This window comes from Hipposideros armiger, unplaced genomic scaffold (assembly GCF_001890085.2).
Source record: "Hipposideros armiger isolate ML-2016 unplaced genomic scaffold, ASM189008v1 scaffold_362, whole genome shotgun sequence".
NCBI lineage: Eukaryota > Metazoa > Chordata > Mammalia > Chiroptera > Hipposideridae > Hipposideros > Hipposideros armiger.
Genome location: NW_017731712.1, coordinates 681,012 through 691,665, shown reverse-complemented (window position 1 = coordinate 691,665; position 10,654 = coordinate 681,012). Strand labels below are relative to the sequence as shown.

Here is a 10,654-nt window from a genome sequence, read left to right as displayed (position 1 = left end):
TTGGATCCCACATATGAGGGCCAGTGACACTGCCCTCTACAGCTAAGATGCTGAACAACAGCTTGACCTGGAGCTGGGCTGCCGTGAGTCGCCGGCATGGCATAGGCTGCAGTGGGGCTGGCCGGGAGCAGGCGTGAGCTTTCGTGAGCCGCCGTGAGCGGCCGTCCGATGGCCGGCGAGCGATTGCCTCACGCAGGAAGAGCGCAATGACAATAACAACAGGGGCCAGTGAAGTGACGTCCTCCACAGCTAGACTGAAGAACAAAAAGACAGCAACTTGTCTGTTCTCCTCCCCCAATTCCCAATAAAATATTAAAAAAAAAAAGAAGTCCCTACTACACTAGTTGCGCCTACAAATTTCCCTGCTAAGAAAAGAACACCAGATGGAAGGGTGGGCTGAGATTGTGCATCCTCTGTGGGCCACATGCCCCACACGGCTCGGGGGGTACAGTGGTACAGTAACCTCGTTTAACCTGACTTGTGCAAGAGGAGAAGCTCGTGTAACTGAAAAGCTTAGGTGCTCAGCTTCAGGTGTGGCTCGATCCAGGTGCGTCCCCAGTGCTATTTTCCTGGGTCAGCCTGGCTCTCTCCAACATGGCTTCATTCCCAGGCAGCCTCTCCCCAGCAGTGGCTACATTCCACCGGCTCGGGTTCCCCTGGATTGCCCTCTTTTGTATGTGAGTGTCCAGTCGTCTGGCACCACCTGCTGAAAGCATTGTACTTTCCCCACTGAATCTTCTTGGTGCCCTCGTTGAAATTTCTCGACAACCAATACTTATTGTGCAGATTTTTGTAAACTTTAAAGTCTTCCTTTAAGAAAAAAAGCCTGAGATGCACTTGTGAAACGTGGGTCTACGCTACCTTCTTTGGGCCAGGTGACCTGGGGGGCGGGGCAGTGAAATCCCAGGATGGAAGCCTGGGCCGCCCACAGCTTTGCTCTCACTCCCAGACTGGTTTTGACCACACACAGATGAAGAATGTGGGGTCCCTGAAATGAAAACTCCCAGGGTCGGTCCCACCCCAGAGGGCCCCACCCTCCGACCTGTCCCAGGCCTTCCTGCTGCTGTAGGTCTGCCCTTTCTTTCACACCAGGCCCAGTTCCAGTAAGCCTCTGCCCACTGCCCTCCCCTGCGCCCCAGAAACCTATTCTGTCCCCTCCACCCTCTGCACCCTGACCTGCAGGGGTCCCCAGCCAGGCCCGTTCTTGCCAAACCAGATGGGGCACTTTTTGCCCTAAGTCCTGGTCCAGGAAGGAATTGCATAATCGGGGCCGGGCTGGGAGAGGGCTGGTGAAATGCCAACTTCCGCCGCCCTGGGTGAGTGTGCACAGAGGTAAGATGACTCCAGAGCCCAACCAAAGCCGCTTTAAAGAGCGAGGACGTGGCCCGAGTGGCTGGTTTCTGGAACTGGCTGCCTTTTTATCTCGCCTGTGGCCCTCATTCACCCTCACCCTCCTGTGTCACCACACATGCCCGGCGGGGTTTCCCACCGGGGCTTCAGGCTGCATGTGGGCAGAACTGTGAGAAAGGGTCTGCGTTTGCCTGCTCTGGCAGGAGGGGTCTTCGGACACATGCCAGGCCTGCTGCAGCCTCCTGGTTTCCCCGCAGGCCCCACCCACAACCAGAGCCCCACGCCCGCTCGGGATTCCTGGAGTCTGGCTTCATTCTTTGTGCATTGCCAGCCAACGGCTGATTCAAACCTGGCCAGACTCTGAGGTTCCGGACGCCACACTCGTCCACACTCCACACCGAGCATTGTCGCCTAGACAGGAGACAGGAGTCCAAAGCTATGTGCTGGTTTTGGAAATCTGAGGATGGAGTAAGGGACCCAATCTGGCAGGAGAGGCAACAGGACCAAGGGCCTGGCTGATCCTGTGAAGGGCAGAGAGGGGGCGCTGGTGATGGAGATGCGAGGCCGTCCGAATCGAGCTGCTCCGATTCCAGCAAAACCACTGTTAACGACACGCAGTGGCAATCCGGGAAACTTGAGGACAGTAAAAGTGGACTGTCATGTTTTTTACATATAATGAATGACTACTGCAGTTTTAATTTTTCAAAGGCTATTTTTAGAGACACGTGCTGAAGTATTTACCTATAAATGACACGACGTCTGGGGTTTGCTTCTAAGTAACCCAGTGTGTGTGTGGAGGGTCTGGAGTGTGAGGGTGCCAGCTGCCGGCAGCCGGGGCGTGCTCTCCACTGAAACTGCAGTGGGCATGGGGGTGAGGCCGGTTGTTTTTAAGTGATTTCATTAAGATATCGTGGCTTTTAATATATTCACAGGGCCGTGCGGTCACCACCACCATCTAAAATCCTTTTTTTTTATACACTTGAATACTCCTTGCTCCAGGACTGCGGTGTCAGGGGTCCTGACGTCTGAACTGGCTGCTGGCAGACCATCTGTCCTGCACGTCCCCTGGCTGGGGCAGCTCCCATCCATCCTGGGACGTCAGGCCTCAGGTCGATACCCACACCAGCTCCCGCCCAGCCTGCCTGCCTGTCTGAGGGTACGCAGTCCAGGGAGCCAGGGTCTCCCCAGCCTCTCCTGAGCTTGCTGGACAATCGGTCAGCACACAAGATTCTGACTCACGGGGCACCTCCCACGCCAGGAAAGGGGAGCCCCTAGGGCTTGCTGGGAAGGGGTGATCCTGTGGGGTCTGTGGTGACCCGGATCTGGGAACTCAACACTGACCAGGCCCCTCAACTTGCATGCCCTTCCCGACTCCCCGCACTGGTTTCGGGCTGCTGCCGCCCCAGTACCCCCAATTCCTCTGCCCACAGGCCACTTCCGTGTATCTAGTCAGGGCTGTGGCTTCTTCCCCCCTCTGGGCCCTGCCCCCCCATAAACCAGAGAGCCTTCCATGGAGGGTGCAGAGCGGGTCTTCGTTGCCCCGACAGCAAGGCAGTCGCAGCCCAGTGAGCGGCCGGGAGGCAGGGACCAGACTCAAAGCGGCTTCCTGTCCTTTATTAGTGTCCCCGCAGCCTGACCCCTTGCTGGGGTGGGGACACCATCCCAAAGGGGCCTAGGGAAGCAGATGGACAGTCCCCAACCTCGTTTTTGGGGGCACAGGCTGCTTTGGCAGGACCTGGGCGGTGCTGTTTTGGCTGATCAGCTGTTGGGGCCTTACGGGTGACCACCGTCCAGAGCGAGCGGCCTGGAGGACCCACCACAGCCCGCCTCTGCCCAGGGAGCGGAGGGGAGGGCGCAGAAGGCATGAGGGACACGGCACACTCTCTGAGGACAGTGGCGGCCTCTTGGCTCTGAGTTTTTGGTGAAACTAAGTGTTAAAGCAACTGGGGGTTGGCTGGTGCGGAAGGGGTGCTCAGAGCCTCCCTGCCTCCTTCGTTTACCGGCCCAGGAGCTGTGGGGGCACAGCCACCTTTGAGAATGTCAGAAAAGCCATGGTCCCTCTCCTAGGATAGAGTGTACGTGCATGCACGCACTTGGTGGGCAATGCTGGTGCGTCCCCTACTCTGCCACCCAGGTCCTTGATGGGAGCTGCTGGAAGACAGTGCTGTAGGCCCCTGGCAGCTGCTCAGTGAGAGGAAACCCTGGGGGCCAGAGAAGAGGCAGGGGACCCCAGAAAGCTCCTCCTGCCTCCAGTGTTAACTGCCTACTTGGGCAGGAAACCCAAACGTGGGGCCTGGACGCCTCCCCTCTGAGTGAGTAGTCAATGCACAGGGCTGGGCAGCCAGGACACCAGGCAGGGAGAGCTCGGGGGCACGTAGGAGGCAGGGGTGCTGGGGGCACGGTCTCTGGAAGGAGCTCCGACCAGGCAGGAGGCGGCTGGAGACCTGTGAGCAGGTGCTGGGTTTAGGGCTGCGCTCGGCTCGCACGGACTCTGGAAGAACATGGTGCTGGGGACCGGGCATGGGCCAGCCGGCTCCCACAGCCCCGTCAGGATGGCACTTTGATGCCAAAGTGTTTGCGAAGTTGTTCCAGAAACACGAATGTGAGCACGGTGTGGGGCATGAGGCGGATGCCAGCAGGCAAGAGGCCCTGGATGGGGAAAGCAGCAACGGAAAGTGAAAAGTGCCAGGGAGAGACCCCAGCCCCTGCCACCCCGGCCCTCACCCCGCCCCTGCCTCCCCAGCCCGCCCCAGCCCCACTGCCCCCATCCCCTAACCTTGTAAAAGGCCAGCGGCCCCAGCTTTGCAGTCTCCATGGCACAGTGGATAACACCCTGCAGAACATGAAAAATAAAGCAATAAAAAGAAAAGCTGCTTCTCACTCAAAAGGCACCAATTAAACACCCCTCCCAGCACTGGCCAGTGGCCCCGCATGCCAACATGTGAGTGTGACCTGGATGACCATGCTGAGCGTGGCCTGGAACGTTCAAAGGTAAACCCAGGAGAACATGTGAGCCAAAAGGTCAGAGCCGCCTGCTTGCTGACCGCCTGACAGCTGACGAGGCAAAACCAGAACCCCCGAAGGCGCACCCTGCAGCAGGCTGCCCCCCCAGGCGCCCACGGTGTGTGGGTGGCTATTGACAGCGTGGCCAGCCCTACGGCCCGAGAAAGAGCTAAGACACCGCGCACCGTGGGAGCCCCAGGCGGGCATTTCTGTGACCCCGCTGCGAACGTGTCGAAGAATCTGACGGAAAAGCACCAACAGAGCCAAGGGCTGCTTGGAGGCAGCTGGAGACGGCAGCCAGGAGGACGTGGTCACGGGCCGAGGGAGAACAGCTGTCGCTCACATCCCAGGACAAGGACACGGGTTCACCCGGCCACGGAGCCTGGCAGCAGCAAGGGGGGGCCCCCACCAGGTCCCTCACGCAGCCCCAGACCCAAGTTCTCCAGGGAGCTGGCGCCTCGGGGCCCCACTGACCTGATACTCGCCCCTGGAGTTCATCAGGCGTGTCTTCAGCACATCCAAGGGCTGGCACAGGACCGTGGCACATCCACCCTGGGGGTGGGGGTGGGGGTGGAGGCATCACCAACGGGCCTGTCAGGCAGGGTGCAAGGGATCCCTCAACTCCCCACAGGCCTGCCCCAAAGAGCCCCTGGCCTTGACCCCCAGGAGGCATCCCAAGGGCTGCAGGACTGGAAACAAGGACGAGGAACCACCCGAGCCTGGGCACCAGCTGACCCGTGAGCTCTCCCGGCCCTGGCACCCACTTATGCAGTCTAAGAAGGATCTCCCCCAGACTCGGCTAGCACCTCCTGCCTTCTGAGCCCTGGCCCTGTCAGGGGTCCTCAGGTCCCAAGGCTGGTCGGTCAGGGCCCCCACCCAAGCCATGCCATGCCGGCACTCACCGCGATAAAGCTGGCCACGAAGTGTGTGAAGATGCTGTCAGACAGATACCCTGTGCTGAGGACCAGCTGCTTGGCCTGGTCGTAGCAGGATAGCTGTGGGGGTGGCAGGGATGGTCAGGGCCTGAGGGATGGCCCCCAGCTCCAGGGAAAGCAGACGGCAGCCCATAATGACACTACCCAGATCGATCAAGCACCTGCTCTGCAGTTACCTACACGGTCACTGTACCTGCGTGGGTAGGTGAGGCCCAGACAGGGAGGGGCCTGCCCGAGGTCATACACCTGACCTGCCTGTGCCCACCTCCCCAGTGCCCATCTGGGACCCGTGGCCACTGCCTTCCTCTCAGAGGGCTGGGGCAGGGCCCCCAGATGCTCCCCTAAGAGGCCCACCCCCAGCAGAAGCCCTACCTGGCCCACGGTGACTAACATCCCTCGACTGGATGCCATGGTTGCACCCGAGAATAGCTTCTTCGGACCCTCTGCCGGAGAAAAGGGGGGGGAGGCGGTCGTCCAAATCCTTCAGGCCTCCCCCCAGGCCCTGCCCACCTCTGCCTCCTCGGTCCCTCTCCTAGGTCCTGGCTGAAGGCTGCCCCAGGCCCCTGCCATGCAAAGGGCCTGCTCCTCTCACCTTCTCGGGCCACACGGTACAGGCCGTCCAGGGCATGGGCGTAGCTGCCAGGGGACACAGAATGGGCCCTCATGAGGTCCTGCCTGACCACCGGCTCCCTTGGGAGGGTCCTCCCTGGGAAGAGCCACGCTCTCATCACAGCCCATAAGACTCTCAAAGGCACATCGCAGAGGCCAAGGGACAAGGGCCTCTTCCGACAGCTGAGTGGTCTCCCCACCCAGGGACCTCAGCACCTGAAGCTCCACTGAGTTCCACAAGGAAACCCCTGGGCACCGAGGGCTTTAGGGAGCTGCCAGCTCTGACGCTGGTGCTGTCTGCGGGCTGATACCGCGGGCGGGAGGCTGGGACACGCTGCCTGGCCCCTTCCCACCGCGCTCACTCAGTCGGCCTTCCCATGGCTTACACCCCGGCCAGACAATGGACAATGGGCTGGCGTGCAGCCATGTTTCACCTGAACTGACGCTGACACCTGTATTTGAAGTGCGGTGTCCATCCGTAAACCGTCTTAAAATTGACAATGTCTTGCACTTCATGAAAAATAGCATTTTTATCATAAAAAATCCCAGCTTTGAAAAGCCCAAACTCACTGAAGCTCCTAGAGCGTCCCCCATGGGAACGTGTGCATGGTGCAGGCAGAGGGAGAGGAAAGCGACCGGCCCTGGGCCTTGCCGTCCACCCCAATCCCAGATGCCTTCACAAGGAGACTCAGAGGTGCCAGGGTCCCCTTACGACTCAAGGACAGACACGCATGGCAGTTGCCCCACAGGTGAGGCGGCCCCTTGGAGTCCCAGCTGGGTCCCAGCACAACTGCTGGGGCCTCCCTGGCCTGGGCCCGCACCCACCAGCCACACCCCAGGGCGGAACTTGGCTCTGCAACTTACTTTCGGCGTTGGCTCTCAGGTAGCTTCATGTCGTTCTGCATCCTGAAACAACCACATGCGCTCAGGCGGGCAGCGGGGGCCAGACACACGTCCACAGGCCCCAGCAGCACCCCCACCCAATGCCTAGTATTGCAAGGTCTGAGTGACTTGTCTAGGCGGAGCCCTGGCCCTGTCTGGGGACACAGGAAAGACCCTGACCTTGGGGGGACTGCACTGACCTGACGTTGACCATGTCTGCAGGAGTGCCCACGAAACCTCCAATGCAACCTGGGGCGACAGGCCCGGGAGCCAGCATGTGACCACCGGCAGTGCCCCCGCAGCCCCACCTAAGCACACCCCACTTGCCCTCCCGCCCCGCGGCCCCCTGCCACCCAGCTGCTCACCACTGATGGAGCCCAGCAGCACCTTCTTGTAGAAGGGTAGGGGCCCTTGGCTGCCCTGGGCCACCTGATCCCGCACAGTTTCGTAGATGGCAAACCGAGTCAGGGAGTAGGTCATCTGAGGAGAAGGGGCCCAGCTCAAAGGGTGCACGTGGAGGGAGGGTGCTAGGCATGACCCGCACCCTTTGGCCCTCCCCACCCCTGACATCCAGGTGCATGGTCACTTGGGAACCATGGGGACTCAGAGGAACCCTCCAAAGGCCACATGGCCACCAAGTGGCTGAGCCAATTTGCAAACCTGGGGCCGGCCGAGTCCAGAGCCCTGCACCCTCCCCTTTTCCTCGCCAGGCCTGTTTCTCCATCTGTAAGTGGAGGTCTTGGGCCAGCTGTGAGAGCAGGGCTGACCCCACGGAAGGTGGAAGGCAGCATACCCCACATCGCCATGCCCGGTGCCCACCCAGGGTCGCCAGCCCCCTGGGTCCCGGCTGCCTTAAAAAGGAGCAAGTTACTTTGATGCCCATGGGGTGCCCCCAGCCGGTAGGAGGGTGGCTTGGGGGACGCCAGCTGTCCCTTCCGCATGCTTGGGCTGCTCAGAGTGTAGGCTCTGGGATCAGGACCTACAGGAGCCCCTGATGGTGGGGGGTGCCCCGGGAGGTGTAGGGGCCCTGAAGCACCTGTCTGCACAGGGAGGCACTCAGGCCGTTGTAGAGTGCCAGGACGCCGTCGGACCGCACCACCCGCAGCGCCATGCCCACCATGCGCAGCTTCACCTCCTGTTGGGTCTGCAGGTGCACCTGCGGGGGAGGGGTCCAGCTGCTCAGGGTGGCCACCCTCCCGGCCCTATTGCCTGCTCTGCTCTGAACCCTCTTCCACAGCCTACCCCCTTCACCCCCAATGAGGACCCCCACAGGGCCAGGCGCTAGTGCACCCCCACTTAGAGATGGGAAGTCAAGGCACGGGAAGGCAGAGAGGTCTCCTGAGGGCACCCAGGTGGGGGGTGAGCTGGGACGCCACGCCACACCACACCTGGCACCAACCTCTGTTCCACACTATTGTTTTACGAGTGACAATGCCCAGCGATTCACGGCCAGGCCTGTGAGAAACACTCCACACACATCTCCAAATCCTCGAGGCACCTGCTGTGGGTGGGGGTCTTCAGCCCCATTTTACAGATGAGGACACTGAGGCAGGATGCCAGTAGGGTGACTCCATACCCACTTCTCAGGAGGGACAAAGTTATGGGGACTCAGAGAGGGCCTGAAGAAACAGGAGGCTGGAGGAGGCAGGTGGGATTCACCAGGGAGAAGGGGAAAGGCCACTGCCGACGGTCACCACCTGGCTGGGCCTGCTGAGGCGGGTTACTGATCCATGCCTCAGTTTCTCTCTGCGTGCTGTGAGGCTAAGGGGCTCAGTGGGTGACCCCCTCCAGTCTCTGCCTAGGGGCGCCGGGCGGTGGGGCGGCAGAGGTGGGTGCCCAGCTTGATACCACAAAGGCTGTCTTCCTGCTCCGTGAGCCAAGCTGGGCAGGACGGTGGGCATCGGGCCCAGGGACAGGGCGACCACAAGGGCAGCAGCTCCCGCCCAAGCGAGTAGAGATGGTGAGGGCCCAGCCAGGACATGAGGCAAAGAAAGACCAAGGAGTTTTAAAATAATTTTTCCAATGACTATGCTGAGAAGTGGAAACCACAGCCAGGGCCTCCCTCCAAGGCGGCCTCCCTCCAAGGCAACCTCCGCATCCAGGATGGGGCCACGTGCTCCCCAGGCTAGACCTCCCCTGACACATCCTGGCAAGTTCTGCAGCAAAACAGCACCTGGGGGCGGGACAAAGGGCAGTGACGCCCAAAGGGGCCTTGGACAATGAACAAGTGACAAGGGCAGCGCCAGCTGAGGAGGGCTCCCAGGGATCCTGAAGGCTGTGCCCACTCCTGGTCAGAGACAGTGACCTGACCCTCCAGGGCCCTACGGTAGCGGGTGGGCAGCGTGTGGGCCTGTGTGGGCCTCTGGAAAGCTAATAAAACAGACACTAGGAGTTGTTCCCCAAACAGAAAAGCGCCTTCCTGTTCACTGTCACGCCCTTTCTCTGCTGGTCAGAGCACCCTCCAGGCCTGGCCTTGCTCTGCCAGGCCACCTCTCAGGTCCTGGGGGCTACTCCCAGGACGAGTCAGGTTTCAGGCACGCCAATGGGGCTACCAGCTTCAGCTCCCCATCCGCTAATCCAACCTTTACTGGTAGCATTTTTATTATTAATTAGAGAAGCAACTGCCTCTGTTTAGCAGAAAGGCTGCTGAAAGAAACTCGCCCTCAGGCACAGGGTGCCTGGCTGGGTTCCAGGTCAGCCCAGGCCACAGGAGCCAATCCCTCCCAGGGGACCCGTGTGGGTGCAGACAGCTCTGGGTGGGGGTAAGGAAGGGGTGGCCAGGTGGCTGCCCCTTGCCCACAGGCCCCACGTGACACACAGCAAGCTCTCTGGGGTGGGGCCCCCGGGCAGACTATGGTTTGTCTCTGGCCTTTTCTTCTTTGTTCTTTGTGGTGACACAGGGGCAGAAAACAACCCCCTTGGCTGGCCCTGGAGACAAGGGGAGCTCTGTCTTATTCTGCCCCATAAGCACTTTAAAAATACATAAAAAGAGTGTGAATGCTTCTTGCTCTGAGAAACACTCACCCTCATCGGGCAGGTCCTGCATGCCTGCAGGGCCTGTGGCTTCCAGATGCCCACTCGGTGCAGGGGGGAACGGCACAAAGCAGGGCCTGTGTCACCCCACTCCTCCAGGCCACATCCCTCATTCCCTCTCCCTCGTGTGTGCCAGGACCCCACTAGGCAGGGGGGCCGCTCGGTTGATGCCCTGGGTGTGCTAGAGCCCAGGCACCCCTTAGAACCACCCCTCAACTGTAACCAGGCAGAACAAGTGTCCTCAGAGGTGCCAGGGGGCACTGGCTCAGTGAGGCCAAGTGACTAGCCCAAGGTCACACAAGCGGGGCTAGCAACCACCGGCAGCGGGCTGAGACGCGGGGCACCGGAGCTGCTCTAGCCCCGGGTCAGGAGAGCCTCGGGGACCTCCTCCCCTCCTCCCACCTCTTGCGGGGAAGGGTCAGGCTGGTCAGTGCCCACGGGCGTGGGTGGCCTGGGTGGGAGCGGGGCCCGGCTCCTAACCTCCGCCCGCCCGCCCAGCCCGCGCCGCCCTCACCTTGAGCAGATCCAACGGATGCGTGCAGCAGGCGGCCCCGCAGGAGGCCAGCCCCCCAAAGTACCAACGCGACACGCGCGCCTCGGCCTCCATGGCCGGACGCAGACGCCGGGGAGCGTCGGCTGCTCGTCCCGATCCAGCCCCGGACGTAGATCCGGATCCCGACCTCAGCGCGCGCCGCAACCCCCGCGCCGGGTTCAAAAAGCAGTCCGCCACCCGCGTCCCGCGCACCGAGGCGGCCGCGCGGCCCGGGGGCGTGGCTAGACCCGGGGTTCGGCTGGCGCCGGGGGCGTGTCCAGGGAGACCCCGCCCCGGGACCGAGGGGCGG

The 10,654-nt window shown here is 61.3% G+C and overlaps 1 protein-coding gene across 1 annotated transcript; it reads right to left on the bottom strand.

The window, feature by feature from the left end:
* Positions 1–2,948: 2,948 nt before the first annotated feature.
* SLC25A10 (solute carrier family 25 member 10) lies at positions 2,949–10,419 on the bottom strand. Its single transcript, XM_019661810.1, has 11 exons — positions 10,327–10,419; positions 7,816–7,935; positions 7,145–7,259; positions 6,980–7,028; positions 6,762–6,803; positions 5,881–5,924; positions 5,661–5,731; positions 5,256–5,348; positions 4,828–4,905; positions 4,127–4,183; positions 2,949–3,999 (listed from the first exon to the last, which is right to left on the bottom strand). The coding sequence occupies exons 1-11, from the start codon at positions 10,417–10,419 to the stop codon at positions 3,898–3,900; spliced, it is 864 nt and encodes a 287-aa protein (XP_019517355.1). The 3' UTR covers positions 2,949–3,897.
* Positions 10,420–10,654: the final 235 nt, after the last annotated feature.

Bases quoted from the DNA above. Each gene is read 5' to 3' on its own strand.
- SLC25A10 (XM_019661810.1), bottom strand. From the start codon at position 10,419: ATGGAGGCCGAGGCGCGCGTGTCGCGTTGGTACTTTGGGGGGCTGGCC. The intron at 7,936-10,326 runs GTGAGGGCGGCG...CCTCCCCCGCAG, and splicing joins ATCCGTTGGATCTGCTCAAG to GTGCACCTGCAGACCCAACA. The intron at 5,732-5,880 runs GTGAGAGGAGCA...TTTCTCCGGCAG, and splicing joins GTACCGTGTGGCCCGAGAAG to AGGGTCCGAAGAAGCTATTC.